This window comes from Talpa europaea (genome assembly GCF_964194135.1).
Source record: "Talpa europaea genome assembly, chromosome: 11".
In the NCBI taxonomy this organism is placed as follows: domain Eukaryota; kingdom Metazoa; phylum Chordata; class Mammalia; order Eulipotyphla; family Talpidae; genus Talpa; species Talpa europaea.
The window spans coordinates 95,869,068-95,896,717 of NC_140078.1; the positions used below are offsets into that span (position 1 = coordinate 95,869,068).

At 48.4% G+C, this 27,650-nt stretch overlaps 1 protein-coding gene across 1 annotated transcript in view; it reads right to left on the reverse strand.

The window, feature by feature from the left end:
* MGLL (monoglyceride lipase) overlaps positions 1-27,650 on the reverse strand; it is a 97,114-nt gene that overhangs the window by 61,460 nt on the left and 8,004 nt on the right. Inside the window, exon 3 of the mRNA XM_084247101.1 lies at positions 191-297. Within this exon, the coding sequence (XP_084103227.1) occupies positions 191-297 (107 nt within the window). The remainder of the gene's footprint in view (positions 1-190; positions 298-27,650) is intronic.

Genomic DNA, 27,650 nt, shown 5'->3' on the forward strand with positions numbered 1-27,650 from the left:
AAAGAAATACCCCGTGGGTAATATCTTTTCCCCATTTTACTGCAGGAATCAGAAGAGAACAATGGAGGAAAAAGGATGCAGGGGGTAAAAGGGACCAGAAAGAGGGAAGCCAAATCGTGGGCACCGGCCAGCCCCTCACCCCCCACCCCCGCGGGCTTGGCTGGCCCCAGCGGCCCTGGGGGGTACTTACCGTGGTCGTGGGCGAACACCAGCATCTCCAGCCCCACCAGCATCTGGGCCACCTCATCGTAGCGGCCGCAGTGCTCTCCGGCTCCATGGGACACAAAGACGAGGGCCCTGCAGGGACAAGAGGGGAGCCTGGTTAGGTAGGCAGGGGCCCAAGGGAGCTGCAGCTTGAACATTTTGGCTTTGGTGGCATCACAACGCGTCAGGGACTAAGTCTCAGGTTACATGTGTTAGCAAAGTGGAAGGGGTGTGCTGTTAAAATGCTGGACTTCGGGGTCACACAGAATGGAGCCTGAATCTTGGGCAAAGTAGACATTCCAAGAAACTTCAATTCTTCATTTGGAAAACCCAAACAATAACAGTTACACCATGGGAGGAGGGGCTGTGAGGGTCCTGGAGGAAGGAGGACACATGGCAGCTCCTTCATGGCCGCTCAGGCCGAAGCCAATCAGAGTCCACTGACTGGCTCAGGGGCAGGCAGGTGACTCGCTTCCGGCCACAGCAGACAGGAGAAGCACCTTCCTGTTCCCCGGCCTGGAGCCATGGAGGCTGGAAGACTTGGGTGGCCCCCACAGTCTGGCCAAAGCCAAGGACGGGTCACCCACAGGAGAGCGCCATGAAGGAAGGATACCAAGCCCAAGTGGTATTGTTTGAGCCCTGACCCCCCTAACACTGGCTGTGTTGTTGGGGTCACCGTGTCTTCTGTCACTTGCAGTTGGAGGGACCCTGACTGACACACAGCTCTTCTCACTTTTAGTGCGGAGTAATTTACTTCACACCCTTTCCCGCACAGGCTTCTGGAGTTTTTATCACACAGGCCTTTATTGTCTTCCCCATCTCTCCATCAGGCATGTTCCTCCCCTCCCTTCAAAAGCCAGCCTCGAGCTTCCATTCCAAGTTTACAGTCCCGGAAGGAGTCTCTTGTCTGGGTACAGGTACCCCGTTACTGCAGGGAGGCAGCTGCTTTCCACCTGACGCCTCTGGTCAGAATGCGTGGGGGGGATGCAGACTTCTTGCTCTTTCTTTGTGGCTAGCAGTTTTGAGCTCACGGACGGCCCTCTGCAGATACTGGATGGATGGATGGATGGATGGATGGATGGATGGATGGATGGATGACGAAGGTGGTGAGGTTTTAAAACAAACAGCTATATCTGCACCTAAGATCCATGCAGGAAAAGCCTCAGGGGCTGGAAGCAGAATTCCTTCCGGTGCCCAGGCACCCCTGGAAACCCTTGGTGAGCCATGGCCCCTTCAACACAAATAATGTGAGCTATGGCTCATCCCAGCTTCTTCACTAGTCAGAGTCAGACCCTGGGTGGGGGGGCTAGGGAGAAGGCATTTAGATTCCTGAATCTCCAATGTCAAGACTCATATTCTGAGCATAAGACCCAAGGTGGTGGGGGGAGGGGCAGAGTCGCCTCAGGCCAGGGATGGCTGCTTGAGCCACACCCACCCAATTTCTGCGAAAAAAGATGCTGAGGAGGAGGAAGAGGAGAACCACAGTTGCTATTTTACTAAGCATTTATTATGTGTCAGTGCCTCTGTTAATTCCCCATGTAAGATTTCTAATCCTAATAATTATTGTAAGCTTTATGTTATTTACAGATGAAAGGGAAATTCAGAGAAGTAAATTGCCAAGTCACACAGAAGCTGACAAAATGTAGATAAGAGCGCATCACTGCCCAGCTTTCAGGTCTCCAGTGGGCCGCCAGTGGGCTCAGAATACAAACCATCCTGTCCCTTGACAGCTGCTTCTGGCCACATCCCTGGCTCATTAACCTTCCTCAGGTTGTTCTTCTAGCCATTCATCAAAAGCACCCAGTTCTTCCCACCCCAGGGTCTTTGGCGGTACCACCTTCTCCCTGGAGTCCTCTACCCCAGATAGCTCACGGCTGCTCCTCATGCTCAGGCCAAGGCTAGGGTGGCCCCCTCCCTCCGGCCTCTCTGACCTGGCCCCTCCCTACATGTCACAGGTCACAGCTCCTCACTGTTTGCACTGGCCCCTACCTGCACATCACTTTGCTGATGTTTCGCGCATTCATTTGCTGGTTTAGTTCCTGGCTCTCTCTTCCACTTTGAGGTCAGCTCAAGAGGCCAGGAGCCCGGTCCACCTCACTGCTGGCAGAATCCCAGAGCTACAGCCCAGCCTAGTGGCACCAAGCAGGGACCTGCAAGTATGTGTTGAGCAAATAAAGCCCCAGTTGGAAAGCCTGTGTTCTCTCTTCAACCCCTCTCTGCCAAGCTGCGTCAGGGCAGAAAGGGGCCAGTTTGGTTCAATAAACTACTATCTTATTCTCTGAGCAGTGTACAAAGTCCTAGCTTTGGCCTCATTTTCCAAATCACCATTTGGCATCTATCCTCCTGCCCTTTCCCTAAAAACCCGAGAGAAACCCTCCCCACTGTCTTCAGGGCTCCAGGGAATGCCTGGCCACCTCGGCTCCAGGCCTCAAATCGGGCAAATGACATCAGCCCACCTGACACGTCTGGAGTTGGCTGATGAAATTCTCTCAGCTACTGAGGGGTGTGGCTGGAACCTCTAAATATCATCTCTCCATCTGCAAAAGAGGTTGTGTTTCCAGAAGGAACGGTTCAAGCACTTTAACGCCCCTTGGGAACAAAGCAGCTGCCCTATTCATGCAGCCCCCAGTTAATGCAGGCGGGCAAGTGACCCAGCCACGCGCGCTGCAGTCCACTGCTCGCTGTGCTCAGGGCCTCTGGGCCGAGGACGACGTCAGGGTCCCATTCAGCTGCGGCACCACGCCTGCCCTGGCCTGCTAACAGTCCATCCCGGAGACAGCACATGGAAGTACGTGGCCTCTTACTCTACAGACACTTCTAAGCCAGTGGCTCACAACTGGAATCACCCGGGCAGTTTTCAAAACTCCAGAGGCTGGGTTTTTGAAAGAAACCCCAGAAAAATCCCTAGCTTGCAACGGTCTGAGTGGGGAAAGCTCCCAGTGGCACCTGCCCTCATCACAGTGTGCAGGTTGGGCGGCACCCTAGTTGGGACAGAGAGGAGGTCTCTCTGATGCCCCACGGGACTTACCAGTGGCGAGAATGCAGCCACGTTGGCCTGGAGATTTACAGCCGCCTTGGAGCCACTTAGCTCCCTAGGGGACAGGCTGGGTAAAACAAGGGTTATCTCCACACAGGCCTGGAGCCACAGGAGCTTCCTGAGATTACCCCTCTGGGAAGCAAACAGACCCATCTGCTGCCCAGCACAGGTGGCAGTGGTGGGGGCAGCTCCTGCAGACTCAGACCCAGGCGGGCATCTGGGCCCCGCACTCCGACAACGGGCCTCAGCCCTGGGCAGTCACTGCTGTAACTGGGATTCTCTTGAGTCCCTAGATTCAGCTTTTGCCTGGGCTTTGATTCTGATTAACCAATGTCTCCCCCACCTCCATCTCCTCACATTTATTCCCTCGACCAGGGTCTTTGTTTAGAATCTGTCTGACAAAGTGTGAGCCAAATTATGTTACCCTTCTGCTTAAGCCCCCAAGACCTCTTGCAACAGGACAGAGCCTGCTGCCTCTGACTCTATGGTAACTTTATGCTCCCTCGGCCCGTTGTGGAGCCCCGGGGCTCCTTTCTGGTGCTCAAAAATGCCAACTGGACTGTGCTTTTAAAGGTTTAACAACCGGGGGGGGGGGGGGTTGTCCTGATTTACAGTGTCTGCCGATTTCCGTGGTGTAAATGCACCTGCCTGGCTGATTTCAAGTTATTAATGTGATGTCACTGAACAGAGCTGGGAGGGGGTGTGCCCACTCCAGCACACCGCTGGGCAAGCCCTTTCTTCCCGGGAACGGATGCACCTACCTGAGGCTTCTCCTGGGCATCCCCCAATCCCTCAGTCTTTGTGTGCTGGCTCTGTCTGTCATCTTAAGCTCAGACCTTTCGACCCTTTCAGTTCAAGCAGGCTCTTCAGTGCTCATCGTATCTAAAAATACTTACGAACCGACATGTTTTCTCTCACCTCCCCTGACTGAGGGCCGAGGTCTCATCATCTCATTTACTACTATCCTCAGCTGAGAAAAATGTTAGCATGTAGGGGAAGCTTAGTAAGGATTTATTGACTGACTGAACGACCCTGAGATGTGAGATCCTGAGGCCTCCACTGTCGTCCCCCAAGTTCAGAGCTCAGATTCAGCAGGGATCTTGGGATGCCAGGCTGGCACCAGGGTTTCCAATGCTTTGCCCCCACTGCCTGTCAGGACACCCTACCCCTCCCCTACCAGACCTCTCCCTCTCCCTCCCCACATACCTGCCTCAGGAGCAGCCACCATCTTATGTCCCATCTATGCTCTAAACGTGAGGCCAGGGTATCCCCAGCTCCCTCTGCCTCTCAGTTTGCAGCCCCCCACTTTGTTGCCAGGGGTGCATCTACCCATATTGAGCTACATGTGTTCCTGCCCTCACACAGCTGACAGTCTAGTGGGAAAAGAAGGATGGTCAGAGACAATACAAGTGCAGCGTGAGAAGATGCCATGAACACACAGAGGGGCACACAGGAGCCTTGTTTGGGCAGCAAAAAGTGGCCAGAGAAGGCCTCCCAGTCTGTATGCTGAGAAGAGAAGGCCAAGGAAGAGACGAGTCCTGGGTGTGGACGAGAGCAGCCCAGGTGCAGGGCTTTGCCTCGGGGCAAGACAGGTGCGCCTGTCCCAGGCACAGAAAGAAGGTCACAGCATCTGGAATGCTGCTCAGAGGAGGAGGGGCCCTGGAGCGGCTATGAGAGAGGAGGCAGCCAGAGTCTGCAGGGCCGGGAAGCTGGGGGTTTCTTGGTACAGAAGAGGGTGCCACCAGGGCAGTGACCTGATATGACTTCGGAAGAGCACCAGGCTGCTGTGGACAGTGAGTGGGGAGACAGGGGACGGCGTCTGTCAAGGAACCTGCACAGCCAGGCCCTTAGCTGGTGCCAAGGAAAGCGGCTCCTTCCTTCCCTCCCTCCCCACGCTTCCTCCCTCCCTTCTCCTTGGGCATTCTGCAACCTCGACAAAGAACAGCAGCAGAAAATTAGCAGGGCCATTTGTGCAGACAAGGCAATACCCACAGCAGCAAAAATTAGGTTGCAGAAGAGGCTGGTGAAGATCTTTTTCCTGGAACTTCTTTAAAGGCTGCAGTCAGTTGGGGGCCAGTCGTTCGGGGAGAAGGCATTGCCTATCAGAGGGGGAGGCCCAGCCTCAGGAGCAGATGGCCTGCCTGGCATCCAGCCCTGGGAGGTGGGGCAGCTCCTAGGAAAGCATATGCAGCCCTTGAGATGAACAAGCCATAGAACTTCTCAGAATTTATAAACCAGGCAGGTTTATCCGTGCCCATGTTTGATGAAGTGGAATTTCCCTTCCATCAAAAAAGGAATTTTCCCTTTTTTCCTTTTCTTATTCATGGTACAAGTGACTAACCTCTCTGGGTCTCAGTTTGCTCACCTGTAGTAAAATGGGGACAATTCACACACCCCCCGGCATCATGAGGTGAATGGGAACGCATGCGTGGAAGGCTCTGGTCTCACTGGGCCTAGAGACGGCACTATGGGACTGTCCACAAGACACCACTTTTTCTGGCACAGACAGTCCATTCATTGCAGTCTGGAGGCCTGAGTTGACACTTCAGCCCCCAGGAGCAGATTCCTGGATCTCCATGGGTCTCAGTTTCTCTACCTGTGAAATGGGGACACTGAACCTCCTCACAGGGGCTCTGTTGAAGGGATCTGCTGTTCCAGGGTGAGGCCCCTGCCCTTGCAGCTATGGCTCTGCCTTGCTTACCGCCCCTTTTCTTCCCCTCCCTCATGCATGGACCCCTAGAAGGGTGAGTGGGAAACAGGCCAGGAGCCACCAGTGCCTTGGAAGACAGAGACCAGCGGTGGACAGGAGGAATTTACCTCCATCTAGAGGCACCCACCTGTTTCCTGCAGGAGTTTGGAGTTGGCAGGCCTTGCCTGCACATCTGTAGACTGGGAAGCACCCCTCCTACCCCCAACAAACACACAGGCTCTTGGGAGAATGAATGAGCACTTAGCATGGCCTGGCACTGGGCAAAGCCTATTAGCCTCCTTCCTGCCTGCTCTTTTCTGAGCATCGCCAGACTTCATTAAAGGAAGAACTGAAAGCCCAGCTGAAGAAACAGCCTGCTCTCTTTACGAGGAAACACTAAAAAACCCAAGGATTTGTTGGAGGAAAAAAATGGTCAGAGGGACACAGGGGACAATCCTACTAGGCAGCAGTTCAGGTGGTGAGCTGGGGTCATCAGGCCCAGACCGGGGAAGGACGCTAACCACCTGGCCCTTACAACAGCCTCAAATAAAGGGGAGGGAGGGCAGCCACCGGCCTCTCTGGGGGCGCACGTGCAGCGAGCCTCGCTGATTTCCAAGGCAGCCCACTCAGGCAGCTGGAAGTCTGGCTTCATTGTCCACACCCAAACTCCCACTGCCAAATCTAGGACGTTAGCAAATTCACCCAGCACATCTGTCATCGGGTCTGTGGAGGATTGTGAGACTGAGCTGGGCCCCTTACCCATAACTCAAGGGGGAGCAAGATGAGCTTCTTGGAATCCAGATTGAACTGTCTGCTCTGCTCTTTCAGAGTTCCAGGAGGACCCTGAGCCTCTCGATCTCTGGCTGGGTTCCCACGGCACGAAGAGCTTGCAGCAGGGACGAAAATAGAACAAAACCCGTGAAGGGGTCTAAAATTTCAAGGAGGGAACTAGAAATAGATTCTCATTTGTAAAACAGATCAATAACGCCTATCTCCCAGGGTCTTTGTGAGGACTGATTGAGAGAATTTATGGAAAATAACCCAGCAGGATGCTTGGTGCCAAGTCAGGCCTTACATAATCGCCAGTGCTAACAGCTGATGTTGACTTTGGTCAGATATTAGCCTAAATACGTTATGCTTAACTTGTTCAAACCTCACAACAACCCCAGGAAGTGGGTGCTGCTATTTCTTACTTTTCACAGATGAGAAAAGTGATGTACAGAGAGGCCAAAAAATTTGCTAGAGGTTGCACAGCTAACAGGTTTTGAGCCCAGCAGAACTTGAATCCAGCCGGCATGGCCCTGAAGGCTGCATCCTTAATGATTAAATACTAAGAGGACGAGGCCACATCATCAGGTCATGGGGCATGGTCAGGTGGTGCCAAAGGGCCAGAGCCCTTTGGCCCTGACCAGCTTACCCCCTGGCCCCTGCCCTAGCCCTTTCTTTCTCCCACCAATCAAAGAAAGGCATCTGGGTCTCCCCCCACCCCCACTCCGCCCATGCCCTGTGGTGTGGCACAAGCTGCACAGGTCTGCTCTACGAGCTCTGAAGTCCTTCCCAGCTTCTCAGCTGAGTTAGCTGCTTCCTCCTGGGCCTATAACACTTTGTCCACATCTCCTTTACCAGGTACTCATCCTAAGCCAGCGTAAGTAGGCTATGCATTCTCTGAGCAAGAGAAACTAGTGTCCTGTCCCTAGCAGCCAGCATAGCCTCTACGCCATAAATGCTGGCTGACTAGCTGGCTGGCTGGTGGGTGGATGGATAAAGTGACTTAGAGAAGCCATAGACAATAAGGAGAGCATTCCTGGAGACCCCCAGATCACTCCAGCAGCCCCTCCAACTATTTCTCCCTAAGAAATCCCCCTCACTTTGCATAGCTAGGAAGCCCTTCCTTGTCCACAATTGATACAAAGGCTTCCATCAAGAGGTCAGACTGTACTGGGCTCAAAGGCAGAGGGGAATAAAGGAGGTGGTGAGTCCGTAACAGGTGAGTAAAGGAGGTGGTGAAGTGTCATGGTAGAATCGAGGTAGCTGGAAGCAGATGATGTGAGAGAAAGTAAAGCTCAGTTGACAAGGGAAGAGGAATCAGACTGCACAGGCCCCAGATACAGGAAAAGAACTGTGGATTCCACCACCCCCCCACCCCCCCACCCCCCCCCACCCCACCCCCGGGGACATCAGACGTAGGTGGTAGGGGGACAAAGCAAGCCTCAGGAACACAATGGGAATTAGCCTAATCATCTGTGAAACCCAGCCTAAGCTTAGTTGTTTTTTTTAAAGGCCAATCTTCACGAGGATGAAATAAAACTACAATAAGTTTTTATGACAATAGAGAAAATGTCCTTACACTTTCTTTCATTTAATACACCTTTTAAAATATGTATGACCCAAAAGCCACGGCAGCTTTGCATCCAGCATATTTTACCTCAAATGCCACTGCCTGGCCCCAAACTGTGTATCTGTTTTTATCAGCAAGAACACTGTAATACAGAAGACCCGGGCTAGACCAGGAAAGAAGACATTCGGGGAAGATGGTTACACGGAGGTGAACTGAGCATCGCCCTGCCTGACTGTAACAGTGCTGCCCGACGCGTGTCAGCGCACCTGGTGGGAGGGGCCCTGGAGTGTCCCTCTGGTCTTGAGTCCTGGGTCTGTCCCTCACTGGCCGCAGACCTCGGACCAGAGACTCAAATTCCTGTGTCTCAGCTTCCTCAACCGTAAGACAGGCACGAAGAAGATCAGCCTCCCAGCACACAGGGCATATGTCAGTAATGTGGACCGCCAAGCCCAGGGCCCAGCAGGGAGTGAGCGCTCAACCCTGGGGAGCTAGCTCGCTCTTATCAGGCATCAATTCAGTATTGCTACTCCACGCTGTCTTACAAATTAGGAAATGGCTCAGCGATTGACATATTTAACCCAAATCACGCACATGCTAAGCTTGCAGGGAGGAAAGTTTGACCCAAGGACCCGCTTTCATAGCCAGTCCACTAAACTGCCCCTTGTGGACTATGCGACCCCCCCCCAGACTGGCTGCTTCTACTCCATCACCCTGAAATAAATGGCTGAGTCATTCCTTTTTTCATTCCTCCATTCATTCTCTCATTCACCAGGAACTTATTAGGCTTACTGTGTGCCAGGTTCTCTAAGGATCCTGTGAATAACTCACAGCACTCCACCTTCCACTCCACTCCCCCCGGCCCCCACTGGATGCCTGGCCTATTCTAGTTCAGTGCCCTCTGTGTCCTGCACCTGTCTGCCTGCCACTTCCTCTATGGCCCTATAGCACAGGGGTACATCCCTGGACTCCACCCACACATGGTCCCCCCACACCCACTGTAGGGATAAGAATGACTCTACCTGCTCTGATGTGACCTAGGGTTTTGGGGGCCACAATAGGGTGAAGCCCTAGTTCTCCTTGGACCTGCCCTTCTCTCCTCACCCCCCATTCGGGAGCACTGTTGGGGTCCCCAAAGTGCATGCCCAGGGTGTGCTCAGCTGGGCACCCGGTGAGACTGCCTTCCTCTTCCTTTTGATGGAACACATGTCCCTCCCCCCACATACCAAAAAGCAGAAACAAAAGACAAAAGTGGAGACCACTAAGTTTCACTCCCGAATCCTCCATGTTCTGGGCTTCAGCTCTTATTACAAACGTGCTTCCAGCACATTTTGAAAGCGCAGAAGCCTAGGAGTCTGAAAGCTCATCCTTTATACGCCACCTGCCCCTAGGCCCCGGATTACCAGCCCTCTGTGATTGCAAGAGCGCCCATCTGAGAGCACCGAGAAGACTGCAGCCCCCAGGGCAGCCAGTCCAACCACAGTTCAAATTTCAGGTCCTGATTCACCCACCCTTCGCACTGGGCTGTTTCTGTTTACGTTAGCAGTGTCTATGAATCTCCAAACTCCCCCACTGTGCAGATATTACATGTTGAGCTCGGTGCTTTACATATGTTCTGCTGGTGAATAAGCTTCTGATGGTTCCACTCCCAGCCTCCTCCCAAGGCCAGAGCAGGACATTCAATGCAGGAGTGGGTCCAGGATGTTGACAGCAAACTCCCCGGAGCAGCAGTTTCTTTCTGAGCTCTTATGGACATATTTTATGCTCCCACTGGCTCCATTTGCTCTTGCCATGACCCCAATGGGAAGGAAGAGAGTGGGTAACTCTCTTGTAACATGTACTATGTCCCTGTTGGCCACTTTCTCTCTCTCTCTCCTCCTCCCCCAGACCCTCAGGGATTTACAGCTATCGATCTGACTTTAAGAGAAGTGTGTTAAATCAACCCATTCACTTTGTCTCTATCTCACAGACCATCATACAGTCAAAAAACATGACTAAGGTGCGTAAACACCTTATGCATCTGTAAGACCCAACAGAAGGGGATTAGATAAAACTTGGGAGTCATGAAAGGGGCAAGCTTTAAACTTCGGCTCTCCCTGGGTTTGGACGCTACCTTTGGTGTTTGAGAAAGTCACTCACAGCCTTGAAGATTAAAGATGCTCTGAAAATGTGGCACCTGCTGCTAGCACATGGCTTCTTCCTGCTTACGTGTGTCTGTGGATTCCAGACATAAAGTTGTCTGAGCACATGTGGCCAGGCTTGCTCTCTAGAAGACTGCTCCACACACCACTGATGTGGCAGGTCACTTCCTGCTTCTCCCTTCTATGCCCAAAACAGAGCAGGCCTAATGCTTCCTGGGGAGTGGGACCATCAGGGTTTCACTGTCTCCTATATCCAATCAGTGAAATTGACAACCTGAAATATTTTGACTTGGGAGCTGTGATGACAACTATCAGCCTACCTAGTCCCAAGCAGCCCTCCTTCTGCCCTGGCTTCGAGCCAGATGGAACTGGTCCCAGCTCAAACATGCTAACTCCAGTGGCTCCCACCGGAAAAATAAAGCAATTTGAGAGGAGCCAGGTGCCAGGCAGGGCGACGCCACCTGGTCTGCCACTCGGCAACCACACTCGGAGCCACACTCAGGTCTCAGCTGCAACCCCCCTGTGTCTACAGAGGAGCAGGGAAAAGCCTGGCTTGGCAAACTTGCACAACCCCAATGGTTGTGAAAACCCCACTTCGCTTACCTTCTAATAAACCAAGGTCATTAAAACTCTAGAAAAACAGGGAATGGGTGTATGGGTTATAAATATTCTTTTATTTTAAAAACAATAACAAGTGTATTTTTAGCACCTCTGTGTGCCTAGAGTTGAGCCACGCATTCAATAAGCACAATCTTACACCCTCCCCGCCACCCATGGGACAAGCTCTAAACCCCACAGGATCTTCTTAGACATCTATTTACTCCCTCTTCCTGAGTTCCTGTTCTTGTTTTACAGATGTCAAGTCTCCTTGGATCAAGTGGGAGGCTACTGGAAAGTTTCTAAACACTATCTTGTAAGCTGTTTCTAGGAGGCCTTGGAAGGCTCCCCTTCTTTGGGCTGCTAAGCCTTTGGATTTGGTGATTTTTCATCTTTCATTCATCCTTTCAGAAGAAAGTCAGGATGTATTATTCAGTATTAGAAATCAAAGAGGCAATAGTGAAAGTTCCTGCCCCAAATCTTTCAGTCCAGATAAGAAAAAGTTTGGAACTACTTTAAGTAGCTACTAAGAATTACACTGAGGAGGAGTAATTAATGTTCCTGGTGAATTTATGAAGCAAAAAAGCTTTGCCACCAAATCTCCACATATATAGTATTTTTAAAATGCACACGCCCACACACATAATTTATGGATGTTTGAAATAGGAATATGGGTCATTCTGAAAAATGGAAAAATACAGACAAGCACAGAGAAAAATAAAATCCATCCATAATCACAACACCCAGCAATAACTATATGAACGTTATGTATACTTCCTTCCAGGTTTCTTCCTTTCCATACATAAAAAATTTATTTGTGATTATTTAATTGTAATTATAATTCATAATCATATCACACTGGATGGCCTATTTTGATCCTGTTTTTGATACCTTAACACCTTCCCATGAACATTTTCCCACAGGAAGAACACCACCTATTTTCAGAGTTGCTTGGAGAGAACATCTGAGAAAGTCTCAGCTCAGCGCACAGTACTGGGAGGTAGCTAGGAAGTGATGACAAGCATGTAGGATGGCCACTATCTCCTATCCTAGACTCAGAGCAGACATGACTAATCAATTATGGAATCCCAGGAAGCTTCTGAGCCTTTTTCAGCACCATACTCTAGAAAGCTACATATTCTATTCCTGCATTGGACCCTGGTTTTGAAAAGGCTGGTTCTGAGTAACTTCAATTCCCAGCTTCCCCTGAGGATGATGTCACCACTGCTTGGAACATCAACCCTCTGCAGTTGGCCTTTCACACTTTACTTGGGCCTTCACTAAAAAAGCACTGTGGAGCTAATGGATTCAGGTTGCCAAAATCTGAGTCTGACTTCAAAACCTCTGGTTAGGGATCCAGCAGAGGGGAAACTTCCCTGCTCCACCGTTACTGACAGAACAGAATTTACTTTGAGACTAGTCCATCTTGATTCCTTGGCTATCAGAAGAATTTTATCGCACCAAACCTCAAAACAGCAACATGCAGAAGCCAATGGTGCCCCCTGATAAGTGTCACGAGATGTCTGGAGTCATTCAGTCTTAGTAAGCTCTCCCAGTACAAGGATAATTAAATTCCAAACTGGGCCTGCCCTGAAGTTATTGGACTAGAAAATTACAAGCCACAGCAAAGATGTATTTCCATATAAATATGCAAAAGCAAATCCAGCATCAACCAGCTTGAAACAGAGGGGGATAGACAGTCTGATGCATTTTAACACCTAATTTATCACACTGCTAACATCTCTCTTTGAGTACTTATCACCTTCTCCCCTGGGCCACCAGGATGCCTGCCTTATCTGGTTGGCTAAGCAGAGGGGTTCTGGAAAGCAACGCCTAACCCACTCGGCAGAGCCTCATGGGAGCCTACAATCAACTGACATGCCTGCAGTCAGGGCTGGCAGAGTAGAGGCATGCAATGCCGCACTGTTACCAGGCATGAGGGATGTGGGGGCACATGGTGTGCCATGCACACTCCTGTCGCTGTGGGCTGCGTGACTGCAACACCAGCCCCACACCCCTAGCCCCCTATCCTTCTCATTTTGATTCTCTGCAAAAGACACATCTCGGGACTGCTCGCCACTAAACTTCTGGAACATTCATGCCTAGGTTTCAGCCAACCCCTCCTTTGCTGGCTCCACACACTCCTCCATTCCATGTGGCTGTCCTCAAGAAGACCTGGACACAGTGGGCAAGTCCAAGGCTCCTCCTGAGCCCACAGCCTTGCTTTCTGCAGGCAAAAGAAAATGTCCCCAAGATGCACAGGAGTACCATGTCACCTAAACATTTCCTTTTGACCTTTCAAGTCTCCGTCTAGTCTTGCTCTGCACATAGTCTATTCTCTGAGCTGGAAGGCCTCTGAAATCAGAAACCCTGGGGTGGGAAGACTGACATCTAGCACAATCCTCCTATTAAGGCTATCTATGCTGCCTTTATTTATATGCCTCAGACTTTATATATTCCAAACATCATTAATATCCCAAATAATTTCAGATTAGTAAAGCAACATAAAATAAAAAACTATATAAAGTAAAAATTCTTTAAATTGCGTAAGAGAGCCTTCCCAGCATGTTCCCAACATCATCCTAGTCTTGTCCCAACCTCAATGCCAGTTACACCAAGGTCAACATTGCCACATCAGCAAGGCTTGCTGTGCTGTGTCTTCTTATGAATTTATCTGTGCAGGTTGAATAATCATAATAAAGTAGACACCCATGCAAAGAACATCACCAGCAATGTAGAAACACCTGTGTTCTTCTTTCTCTTCCCAGAAGACAACATGTGTCCTAACTCCTGTGACAATCACTTTCTTGTTTTTCTTCATAGTTTAAGTACCTCTGTACATAGATAAGTGATTGTTTAAGTTCTGTCTGAGTTAAAGCTTTCATGTAAATAGACTCATCCTAATGGTTTTTCTGAGTTTTGCTTCTTTCATTCAACAAACTTTGGGGACATATTCACAAGGACAGGTATGACAGTAGTGCATTTTCACTACTGTATAGTATCCCACTGTAAGAATATTCTGTACTGTATTTCTCCATTTTCCTGTGGAGAGACATTTGGATTGCTTCCAGCATGGGTCTAAGTCATGCTGCTATGGACATTCTTGTGTATGTCTCCAGGTGCTCACAGGCAAAGGTGTCTCTATGATAGATAGATAGATAGATAGATAGATAGATAGATAGATAGATAGATATACATATAGATATATAGATATATATAGTAGTGATGTCACTAAGGCACAACAATGTTCAGCTTTACTAGGTGATAATAAATTATTTTCCAAACAGGCTTGACCAATTTACATGCCTACCTATAATAGATGAGCAACCCTCTGCTCACATCTCCTCACCGGCCTGACATGGTGCTACCAGGCTTCAGATCTTCCCATCAAATGGGTGTGAAACAGCACCTCGTTGTGGTCCAACTTCCCATTTCCCTGACTATTGGTGAGGATGGGCACCTCCTGTATATCCTGAGCCATCTGGGCCACCATGACAATGTGTGCCCTGGAGTACCTGCTATCTCCTCCCTGCCTGGTGAGCTCCTGGTCACTCTGCAACACCCGGTTTAAATGGGACCTGCTGGGTGTCTTTATCCTCCCAGTTCTCCCAGCCAGAACTCTTCACACTTCTCTCTGGGTTCCCACATCCCTGGTCTAGGTCACAGCGCTCGCTTACCCTGAGCTGGAATAATCCATTTCCTTATTGTTTCTGCCAGCAAAAGATAGTTCCTTCAATTCCCTGTTTCCGTTGCTTGGTACCTGGCATAGTGTGGCTGCTATTTTGTGTGCTGATGGACTCATTAGGTTTAGAGTAAAAATTAACTCATTCCAACACAAAAATAGTTTGGCTTTAGGCTAGAAAGAGAATATGGATTTAGATGAATAGACAGTTCTAGGCTCCAGTCAGCTTTCTGTGTCTCAGACTAGGGCACAAGGCAAACTCCGGCTCTCAGCCTCTGCTCTGCTCCTTGACTGTGAAGTGCCGGTTTGGACACCTGCTTCAGCCTCACCTCTGGGACCGGGTCTGCCGTGCCTGCTGACGGTCTCTGGACACTGAGTCCCAGGACTAACTCCCCGAGACAGGCTTCACCAAGTCCTTACCTCTCTCACATTTGCTCTCTTCGTCCTCTCTGCTGCCACCCCCGGCCTTTATTACCCCAGACCTAGAAGAGTACAACAGCCTCTGAGCTTGACACCCTGCCCCCAGCCTCTCCCACGCAAATCTGTGCCATCACAAACCCAGCTTTCTATTGCATTGACAGCCAAAAGTCACCAAGGCTCTGCTCTGTCCTCTGACTCATTCGCAGTCCTGCACCTCTGCTCAGCCCTCTCCCTCCAGGAAGGCCTTCCCATCCTCTTCACCTCAACCAAAGTTTCCCATCCTAAGATGCTCAGATTAGGGCCTTCCCGAAATGCTCTGGCCACTGGGTCCGATGATGTGGGTGGTCAGGGTGTCCACAGTGAGCTGAGGTCACAGATGAGGCAGCCAAGCTGGGAAGCACCCGAGAAAAATCACGGGTTGAGCAGGCAGGAGGCAGGAGCAGGGCAAAGTGTCAGGGACCAAGAACTCGGAAGAACACAGCACTTTCCTGGCAATGCACCAGCATTAATATGCATGAAAGAAGAGATGGTCTTCACGGCAGACTGCAAACTGACTGCCCGATTCCATTATTCCCTTTTTCCTTCCTCCACAGACATGCTGCCCAGGTAGAGACAGATTCTTCAGGCTTCCATGAGTGAGGTGTGGCCATATGACTCATATATGCCAATGGAATGTGAGAGGGAGGGAGGCACATGCAACTTCCACAACACCCCCTGAAAACAACCAGCTTGACCTGGTCTCTCTCTCATGGTCTGGAACACAGAAACAGTAATGACCCAGTTGTGGCTGCTGGGTGATAGCCTAAGGGGTGGGGGCAGGCCAACAAGATGGAAGGATCCTTCTGAACACTGTGTGGGGCCCTGTTCCTGCCAATATGCACTTGTCAGTCTGGTCTGGGAAACAGAAGCATCTTTACATAAGTCACTACACACTGGGTGTCTTTTTTTATGAAGCACAGCCTATACGTTCACAAATGCAGACTCATTCATCAGTTCCCTCGCCTGTGCAGAGCCAGGCAGCCTGGGTTCCAAGCCAGGCTCCTGGACTGCCTAATTTTGGAACTTTGGGCAACTTGCTGAACTTCTGATTTCTTTTCTAAAATGGAGATAACAACAGGCCTGCCGTGAGATTAAATGACACAGAACACACACAACAAAGCTGTCCATTGTTCTTATCTTATCAAAATGTTCCCCTGCTGGTACAGCCCCGGCCAAGGCACCCCATGTCCTTCATCCTGCGCAAAGGGAAGTAGCTTTTATGTCTGTGATGTGGTCAGCTATTATCTCCCCACCTCACATCTATTTTAATGCAAAGTCCCCAACAAGTATGGTAGTAAGATCTGCAGAGTAAAGTTCAGATGTGCAACGTTCTGGAATATTTCCCAAAACACCCATTTAATATATATATAATTTTCCCTTAGAGAAGATGGAGCTCCATGAAAGAAGCCGGAGGTTGCTGTGCTGGCCTTCTGCTCACACCTACCACCAGACTGGTGCCCATCCAGCACTCAGTTCTTTGTTTCCTCTTTAATAGGGAGTGGGTGACCATCTAGTCCGGGACAAGTCCTGGTTTAGGATTTGGGGAAGCATCTGAATTAGATCAGGTCCCTGCCCTGGTGGAATTTCTAGTGCCAGAGTCAGAAAATTAGCAAATGCATACAAGTGAGGTGGTGTTAAGCACTGTTGAGAAACAGGTTGGGGACAGAGGACATTCTGTTGTCCCTCACACACACAATCGCTTCTGCACAAGAGCTGGGTCTGCAAGAGCACCTAACTCAAGTTCATGCCTTACAGCTGCCAAAAAAATGCCACAATAACAAACGTGGAGGTCCCTTGAGTGCTAAGCAGCCCAGCAGTCCCAGTGCCCAAAATGCAAGAGGAGCAAAAGTGACATCCTGCTTCCCTAATTAAGCTTAATTAGCCTCTCCCACATTTCCCCTTCCTCCTAGAGGTGCAGAAAACACGTCAGTTCCAGTGAAGTGAGATGGATAATTGCCTTACATAAACGAAGTTAGAAACTTATATGGAAATGAATATTCCTCCGACATCAGAATATTCCTCCTGCCTCAAAATAATTTCCTATGCTTTGGGGATGCAACCTTCAGGAATGATTTATTTTTAATCACAAAGCAGTCTGTGTGGTAAGAGGCCACAAGATTAAGACCCTTCATTAACACGGGTAATCTCTCAGAGGCCTCTTCTGGCAGCCTGGGCCTTGCCGACTCTGAAAAGGTTCTCCTGCCAAAGGGCTCCTCAGAGGCCACTGTCCAGATCAATACTGGGAACTGGCCTTTTGGGAAATCACTAATGGTCTGTGCAAGGCACATGGAGGGACTTTTAGGTTGGTCCATTAATGAAGAGGTTCACAGCTGTGAAGATTCTGGAAAAGGAGAGCCAAGGGGCCAGATGTTGGAGAGACAGACTCAGCTTCCGTGTAAAAGAGCCCTGAGCTCTGTCTTCTAAGCCGGAGTCTCTTATTTACTAAGAAGAAGAGGACCCGTGTTTGCTGTTGTTCCCAATAGCGGGGGGCCCACCTCCGGGTCACCTAAAGATGTGGGGGAGAGTGTGCTCTGGCCTTCAGCTGCTCCCCTGCAGCCTCCCAGATGCCAACCAGACTTGGGAGCAAACTCTGCCCAATGCAAGCAAAGTCCTGCCACCGGGGATGCTTGTGGCTCTACGGGCAGCCTCATAGGAAAAGAGAACAACACGTTTGTTTATAGGATGACCTTTGAACAGAAATGTGCACACATACAGCAGGTGGGGGGAAATGGAGAGACACTGTTACTAACCCTCAACATTTACTAGTTAGTATGATGAATCCTGAGGTGCAGAATTCCCCCCAATAGGTTCTCCACCCCTGCACCCCACACTGGTGGGGACTGACGTGGACCCTGCTGCATAGACAGCAGTAAAGGGTGCAAGGAGAAGGTGATTTACTCCTCAGCCCATCTCATTCCATCACTAAGAGTGGGCGAGAGGCCTCAGTGAGGTGCCGTGTGTCCGAAACACCCCTCACACAAGCGTCCTTGCTGGTTATCAGGACCCAGAGAGAAGCCAGAGGCGCTGTGCCCTGGGCAAGCCCTTGCAGAGTGGAATTGAGCACTCCGGTTTTGTTTGCTCCTGTGGTCACCTTCTGTTGATAGTATCTGATGCTGGTTTCCCACTTCCTGAGTTAGAATAACGTTGCCTCTTGAAATAGATTTAAAATGAAAAAGAAAGTGGGGTGAAAGAAAGCGATGAAGAAATATTAAATTCTAACAGGTGCAGTGAAAATCACACAGGTGAACAACAAGGTGTGAGGAACACGTGGCAACAGGACATGTGGGATATTCCCCTGTGATGTGCCATCAAAACTCTGCTGGTGGGGATGGGTGGGGGGGTGGTCATCAGGCCCCGTTGTCAGGGCCGGCTGCTCCCTGTGGCCCTAGGGAAACATTTTCAGACTCACTCAAAAGTAGAGATGAAGGAGCAAACCATGGAACAGAAATAACCTGAATGAAAGGGGGTCAGGTAGGCGAACCTCCAAAAGGGTCTCAAAGGGGGCTTGAGGAGCCAGAAAGCACTGTCAGAGAGGCAAGTGCCAGAGTAAGCCGAGAGCAGCCAGCATGGAGCTCCAGGCCCGCCTCTATCACTGGCTCACAGGCACAGCTCAAGTGGCATCTGGGCGCAAAGCCATCCCTACCGCCCCAGCAGTCAGTGACCCCTTGAGCTCACTTGTCACCTGTCCCACAACTGCTTTCTTGTTTGCCAGCAGACTCCTGGGCCCTAGGGACTCGAGGCCCCCAGCTCACTGGGTTCACACTCCCCGGCTCCTGTAGCAGTCACCTAGACCTCTATGAGAGAATAAGGATCCTAACTCCCCTGCATTTCAGTTTCCCCATCTCTATAACCAAGGAATTAAACTACGTAAGCTTTAGGGTGATTTTCAACTTCCCAGAGTCTGAGAATGTTAACAATAATTGTCCTGTTGTATCTTTCTACTTTTCTTGAATTTCTGAATATCTTATAAGGAACATATTCATTAAAAAAAAAAAAAAACTAAAGCAAATTTTATTTACAGTAATGAGATAAAATGGCCTGGGATGAGAGTGGAGGAGCAGCCCATTCTGAGGGAGAAATGCCAACCAGGAGGTGCCAGGAGGAAATGTGTCCCCAGAGAAGATGCCCATTTCCATCCAAAGGACAAAGTGACTGGCACAGACCACTGGGAAGAGGCCCTGAGTCCTCCCAGAGAAAATTCTCCACACAGAACCCACAGGAGACCCTGGAAAGGGCATTCCCTGTGGACATGAAAATAACAATGACATTCTGATTAAAGGCCTGCAGGAGAAGGTGTTGTCAAATCCAAGCAAAGTGATTTTGGACTTGGACAAAACAGGAAGGAGCCAGTACAGCTAACGGGCCTCTCTTCAGCCAGCAGTGGCTCCGACCTTCCTATAAGAATGTGCTGCATTCCATCTTATGTAACATTGATTTTTTTTTTTCCTGGAAGGAGAACAGCATGAACTTTCCAAGTCTGCAGATGGCTCTAAGTTCTTCTGGGTGGTGAAATGCCAAACGGATGGCAATACACAATCAGGAATTTATGGGGAATGCAGGAGAGGTGAGATGAGCAGACAGCAATGAATTAAGGGAAATAGTCACCGTTTGATGGGTGTAATGAGGCCCCTGAGCTCGCTTATGACCTGAACAGGCAGCTGCAGCCAGGCCAGTGTCATCAAGGCAGATGCTGGAGTTACACCACCGACTCAGTCTTCTTATCTGTCAAATGAGGTCAGTATCCCTCCCTCCATGGGCTGTTGTGAGCACCAAACAGCACCTGTGCCCACAGCTGAGTGATATGAATTGCTCTGTAAGCATTTCATGAGGCAGAGCTAGATGATGGGCAACAATGCCGTGGGAGCAAATAGATTTGACTCACTTATGAGCACATGACTCTCTGAGACCGCACATCAATAAAATAGCAAGAATGATGCTGACCACCTTGTGGGTATTATCAGTCAGAGAGGCAAAGCCAAAGAAGTATCTAGCAAGGTAGATATACTTGAGCTTGAGCCTTCCTAAAGATTTGTTTCCTTCCCCGTTCCGAAGAAAACACAAGTATGCAGACATGTGTTCTAGGGAGCCTGGCTTTGCTGCAGCCCTTTGAGGTTCAGTCACAAAGACCAGCCAGGTGCTCTCCCTGGGTCACAGTTGGGGCTCAGTGAAGAGCAGTTTTGCCAGACAAAGCCTATCTTTGGTCTGGTATGTGCAATTGCAAATGCAATGAATGGTCAGGCAGGGCGTGAGCATGGACTGTGACAAGCGATGTGCTGATAAAGCCCCAGTCTCTCCAGGTAAAGCACCACTGAGCTCTGGCACATGTACAAGTGGCTCACCTGCCTGCCTTTCTCTCTTCACTGCAGGTCCCTGGAAGGCAGAGACTAGAGGGGCTCAGTGAGTCCTCTACCTCTCAAGGCCCAGCACAAAGTCTGGCACATTAAATATTTGCTGACTACTTGCTAAATATTTGTCTAATGAAACCAATGGATAAGTGGGTGGATGACTAGCCGGCTGGCTGGCTGAAGGGTGGGTTGGACAGGTGTTGGACAGGTGATTATAGCTGCGTATTGGTTTCTTCCCTTGCAGATGCTCTAGGACCTCCAGGCCCTCTCTTCTGGGGCCTGGAAACAGGGGGCCTGATATCCGAAACAACTGCCTACGTTATTAGATTTTGTGTGCGTGTGTGTAAAGATCATTTAAAATGTTTGCATAATAGGGCCTCCCTGGTGGCGCAGCGGTTGAGCGCTGGGTTGCGAAGCTGCCCGCGGCCTCTGCAGCGCCGGTTCGATCCCCGGCTGCTCCCCGGCCACCGGAGGAGGGTCCCACATGGCGCGCAGACCTCTCCTGCCGCCCGCTGCTCCCCTCAGCAGTGTACTTCGGTCCTTCTGCCTGCTCTGCTCCCCGCTCTGGCTCTGGTGAGTTCTCTCACCCTCCCGCGCTTCTGACTGTACCCAGTGCATGTATAAACAAAAAACAAACAAAACAAATAAATAAATAACATGCCTCTATAAAAAAAAAATTGTAAAAAAAAAAAAATGTTTGCATAATATTCCTTAATTCATTTCCCTAAGTAATTCCATTTCTTGGTAGTGACTTACTAAGATATAATTCAGACATACAATTCATCTTTTTAAAGTACACAGTGGTGTTCAGTAATACAGAGTAATGCAACCATTACCATAATCAATTTTAGGACATTTTTTTATCACCCCTAAAAGCAGCTCCATAATCTTCTATCACCCACTAACTTCCCCAATCTCTAACCCAACCCTAGGTAACTACCAATCTACTTTTTATTTCAATAGATTTGCCTATACTAGACATTTTATATAAATGGAATTATATAATATGTTGTTTTTTGTGACTGGTTTCCTTCACTTAGAGTAATGATTTCAGGATCATCCACGTTGTGGCTTGTGCCAGTACTTCACTCCTTTTTACAGTCAAATAATATTCCATTGTACTGATTTACCACACTTTATCTATTCATTAGTCGATGGATAAGGATTATCTCCCTATTTTAACTACTATAAATAATGCTGCTATACATATTCATGTGCAAGTTTTTGTGTGGACATATGTTTTCAGTTGTCTTTGGTATACCTAGGAGTGGAACTGCTAGGTCATAGGGTAACTATGTTTAACCTTTTAAAAAACTGCTAGTTTTCCAAAGTAGCCACACCATTTATCAGGTGGATGATTTATAAATATTCCCTCCCTTTCTTGGGACTGTACTCTTTTTTTTGTTCCTACAAATATTTTCTTTCCTTTAAATTTATTGCTTTTTTCCATAATCCTGTGAAAAATCTTCATTTCCCTTTTCCCAAATGTTGAGGTTCAAAAAGTTAGTTCTTAATCATAGGCTAATCTTCATCTCTCCAATGTCCTGTATGTTGACCTAGTTTCATATGTAAGCACTTATGTTAACTTTATACACAGACATAGAGATATATGCCAATTTTTTATACTCATTTTAACACCTGATAATACAAATTTTACACAGCTTTTCCTTGGTTGGGGTCATTTGCAGGAGCAAGTCAGTGAAGGATTCTCATTCATTTTTTCCCTTGTATTCTGATCCACAAGATGTAGAAAAGGGGATGCTTTGATGTTACTGCCAGCCCCAAGGATCACAGAACTCTGTACCAGTTGTGTTTCCTTTTTTTTTTTTTTTTTTTTTTTTTTTTTGAGCTTGCAGAAGGAGCTTCACAAGCTGATCTTTGCTTGAGGTTTTGATCACTGAAAGATGTTTGTTCACCCTCTCTTTCTTCTTTGGATGGAGTCTGGTGTTGTCTTCAAATGCTTCTCTTCCACATAGGTCTGATTTTCAATTTTTTTTAAAGATTTATTTGTTTATGCATACCAGAACTGGGGCATAGGCCAGAGATGTGGGGGGTGAGAGGATTCACTAGAGACAGAGTGGGGAACAGAACAGGCAGACTGACTGAAATACACTGCTGAGGAGAGCAGCGGGAGAGACAGGAGAGGTCTTCTGTGCCATGTGGGTTGCTCCCTGGTCAGCCGGGGATGGATCTCGTGCTGTAAAGGCTGTGGAATGCTTCATAGTGTGGTGCTTAACCCCTTGCGCCACCAGGGAGGAGGCCCCTGCTTTTCAATTTTGACCTCTGTTGGGGAAAATGGTCCTGGATGAGTGGCAGGTCGTAGTGTTGACTGAGACATGTGGCTGCATAGCGTGTTCATCCTTGAGTAGACTTCATCTACAACCACTGCTGCACAGTGCTATTTAAGAATACACTTTGAAGAACAAAAGCTTTTAAAGTAACAAAGTCCGATTTATTTTTTTCTTGTTTTTTTTTTCTTTTTGTGTCACATTTGAGAAACTATTGCCAAATCCAAGATCATGACGATTTACTCCCTAATTTTCTTATAATGTTTTATAGTTTTAGCTCTTGAACTTAGGTTTTTGAGTTTATTTCTGTGTTTGGTATGGGGTAGAGCTCCAACGTTCTTCTTTTGCATGTAGATATTCAACTGCCCCAATGCCATGTGTTATTTTCCCAGTGAATTGTCTTAGCACCCTTGTCAAAAATCATTCGACCACAGGTAAATGGGTTTTCATGGACTCTCAATTCTTTCCCTTCCTTAGACCAGGAGCAGTGTCAGGTTATTGTTGTTTTGTGGTAAGCTTTGAAATCAGAAAATATGAATTGTCTAATTTTGTTTTTCTTTTTCAAAAGGCCATGTGAGGACATAGAGAGAAGGTGGCCATCCACAAGCCAGAAGACAGCTCTCACCAGAAACCAGCTCTGGTCGGCACCCTGAGCCTAGACTTCCAGTCTTCAAGACTATACGGATATAAATTTCTGCTGTTTAAGTCACCTGGTCTGTAGTTATTTGTTATGGCAGGGTGAGCAGACTAACACAATGGCCACATAAATTCACACTCCTGAATCAGTCATTCCAAATTCATCTTCTGACAGGTACTTTGGACTACAGTTTCTGAGGAATTTCTGATTTTTTCAATTCATAGGTTGTCCTACTACCATGAAACACAAACTATCCCAGAGGTATATAAAATTCAAAATCTCTGGGAACTTGCTGGAAGGCCTAAGAGACAATATACTGTCTAACGCTACTCAGAGGCAGAATAAAACTTCAACTCTGCCTGCCCAAGTCTTAGCACCATCTTTTCCCTTTATGGCAGATTTCAAAAATGGCAACAAAATATTCTCTGCCCTCATCCTTGAATCTTCTCTCTCATAGCACCTCTGGGCTGACTTGCTTTGCTAATGGGCCACTTGTAATATTGACACAAGCAGAGACCAGGAAAACACTTGTACATAGGTTTTGTTCTTTTGTTGTTCTGAAAACATCACCACCCCAAAAAGCAAATGTGAGCCACTCCAATAAAGAATGAGAGGCCAGGAAGAGAAGAACTGAGGCACTCCTGCCAAGAGCCTGCCAATTGTGAGGCATATAAATAAAACAATCCAAGACCAGCTTGCCTGACAGTCCCCATGGATGGAGCAGCTGACAAGAGACACATGTGGGAGCCCAACCAAACCAAGATTAGCAGAAGAACCACCCAGCTGAGCCCAGCACAAAATGCCAACCCTCAGAATTGCAAGCTAAACGCTCGTCAGGCAGTAGTGAATTACTAATCTAATTAGTAGATTACTAGTGTACTCCAGATCATCCTCCTACACCAGAGGGATTAAGTGACAGGATGACATTTATACAGCAATCTCATTCTTTGCAGTACAAACACTTCCACACAATCCTGGTATACAATCGGTATCAAAAGAGAAATGCATGCCAAAGACTGAAATAACTTAAGACACAGACAACTTAAAATCCACTGGATACTTTCATACGGTTGCTTGCATTAATCCCCAGGTATACGCACTAAGTACAGCCTGGCTCTCCTGCCAGTCAAGAGTTATACCTCAGATAATGTCACAAAGATCTTCTATGAGATAATAAAGCATCTACTTAACCTAACTATGTGTTATCTCAAAAATCATTTCATCACCAACAGCTTCCTCATGGCTTTCCTCATGGCAGGGTGAACAGACTAACACAATGGCCACATAAATTCACACTCCTGAATCAGTCATTCCAAATTCATCTTCTGACAGGTACTTTAGACTACAGTTTCCTGTTTCATTCATTGTGTAAACTAAGCACTCAGCTGCTCTAGCAGTTTATCTGGGAGTCTGAAATCTCACTGAAATGGAGCAGATTTTTAACTGTTAAGGGATAAAAAGTAAACAACTGGAATGCTGGGGAAAAGCATACAGCCTGGTGTCACAGGAACAGAAGTCAGGGTGGGATTCACAAGGATCACTGTGCCTTCACTCCAGGTCTTATGTGACTGGTGTTTGCCATGAAGGTGGCAGGAAGTAAGGGATGATGGTGAGAAACAAACAAGCCTAACACATACCAGTGGAGGCTGCCAGACCTATGAGGGAGGCAGACAGAAAAGGCCACATAAAGGAGTAAGAGGTCACACCCGCATCTCAATGATGTGACAGACATTGGCCCCCATCCTAGAGGGAAGGCACAGTTTTAAAGATGAGGAAACTGATGCTGAGACTGGTTAAGTAATAGATTCTTGGCCCCAAGTTTCGTCCGTCCAGACTGTCAGCCCATTCTGGACCTGTTGGTCTGGATGCAGGGCCAGTGCTCTGCTCTAAGGCATTGACCTGCTTTGTTCTGCTTCCAGTTTCTTCCCTGAAATATGTCTATTCAAGATCAACTAAACAGAATAAACAGAGTAAAACTTCCAAAATGTCGAAAGAGCAATTTTTTAACCAGGGACTTTTTGCCCTAGTCAGGTAGACTGGAGAAAGTGATCTGCTTGGCCTGACAAGGTGAGATTAACCACAGTATACATTTGGCCAGAACAGGCAGTTCTCCCCTTACCTTCAAACTCTCTTTTCATTTATTTTTCACTCTTTATTTGGAGGCCCTTTATCTCCTCTGCCACACTCATCTCTCATTTTCCCACAGGCCTCTGGGCCTGGGCTTCCTGTCCTCCCACAATTCCCCCTTCCTCCCTCTCCACCTCTTGGGTCCTGGAGATAAATCTTCTGCTATCTTTCTGAGTTCACACACTTCCATATACCTTTTGTGCATCACCCGGGTGTCCACACACTTCTAACACTAAAAACAAAACCACCAAAATGAAGACAGGGTAGAACAGATTCTGGTGGAGGAAAGGGAGCTGGCAATTAAAACCTCTGCCCCTAACTGGGGGTTGATTTAACTCCCCACTGGGAGTTTATACCCATAAGTTTGTAGTTCACACCCATATTTCCATTTATACCCATAAGCTGAGGTAAGGGAGCAACTTCTGAGAAAGGGTATAGAGCAGGGGTAAAACATGGCCAGAAGACTGCGCTCCAGCCCACACAGGTCCCCAGACCAGGTTCACCCTCTGAGCCTCAGCCCATCTGCGGGATGGAGAGGTTGGCACAGAGCTCTGGGGTCAAGGACAGCCCCCACTTTGAGGTCAGGTGGAGTCCATGATCCATTTTCCTTTCCAGAAAAATGCATACACTCATCACCCATGATGTCAGAAGATTCAGTCCTGAACCCCCTAAAGCACTCTACCAACTTTGGGATGTCCCAAAGGTTAGAGAGAGCAGAGGACTCAAAGGACACTGTAGTACTCAAATCTGAATCCCTCCACAGAAAAAAATATAGTTTTATTAATTACATGCTCCCAAGTCCCTTTCTTCTTGCTGGAGCAGATTCCTCAGTGAACACTGAGGGCTGGCCACGCATCCTACCAGGGACAGAATATGTGCACGGAGGAGCAAAGTACTGGAGAGCCTACATTTTGGTGGGAGAGGTACATCACAGATTCAGCAACCTCAGCCTTTCTCGGCCCATCCACCCCCAACACTGCTCTCTGGATGCAGCAGTGCAAGACCACAGGCACAGATTCCCTAAAGGTAGCCCAAGGTGAGATTCACAAGGCCAATTACTTCCAGCTGAGCTCTATGAAGCCTACCCCAGGGAACCTTCTAAATATTTCTGGGTCTGAAAACTTGTTCAAGGAAAGGAAGGTCAAATTCCCCTTTACCTTAACATCAATTGAAGATACCTTTTCCGAAACAAACAAGGCTCCCCCCCCCCCCCTCTCTCTCTCTCTCTCTCTCTCTCTCTCTCTCTCTCTCTCTCGCTCACCCCTCCGTCCCTCCCTCCTTCCGGCCTTCTTCCTTTCCAGAAATTTGACTGAGCCAGACCCTGGGAGAGGCAGGGTCTTTGAACCTTCTGCAGGAGGATGAGCCATGCCTGTTCATTACCGCACACAAGCGGACTGCTGGGATGTCAGGAGTGGACATGATGCTCAGCACAGCACAGAGAGGGCCATGTCAGGCTCCAGGTGGCCAAGAAAACGCTGAGTGGCACGTCGCACACAGCCCTTCTAGCCACACACAGCCCCCTGTTGTAGTTGATCAGGCGCTCAAACGTAGAGAACAACATCAGTTCCCCCAGTTCCAGGCCATGCCCAGCATCAGCATCCCTGCCCCCACGCCCAGCGAACAAGGCTGTGTGAAACGAGAAGAACCTCCCACCAGCGAGAACCCTGGATGCCCCTCAAATATGGGACAAGGGTCATCTCACAATCTCAGCTGTAAAACTTCGCACCACTAAAGGCTGTTTCCTCCATTTATACAATAACCAATCGTTTGGTTTGCAGTCAAGGACAAAGTGCATCTGTGATTAAGATCTGGACCTAAAAGGTGCCGATAAATAGACAATGGTGGACAACGGTTGCTATTCAGGAAGCAGCTTATTTTGCTATTTTTTTCTTAGACTCCACTGCAAAACAAAGCCAGATTTGTATCTGCAGAACATTCTTATAGCAACTGGAAGAAATTATCCCTTAACGAAGCTGTTGGAAAAATCAACTGCAAGAATAGCAGTCGGCCTTTCCTCTTGCCATCAAAAAAAATCTTTGCTATTGGAAGAATCTTCAAAAAAAAAAAAAAAAGCTCAGAAGAGACGCCCTATTTAAAACTAAGGCAATT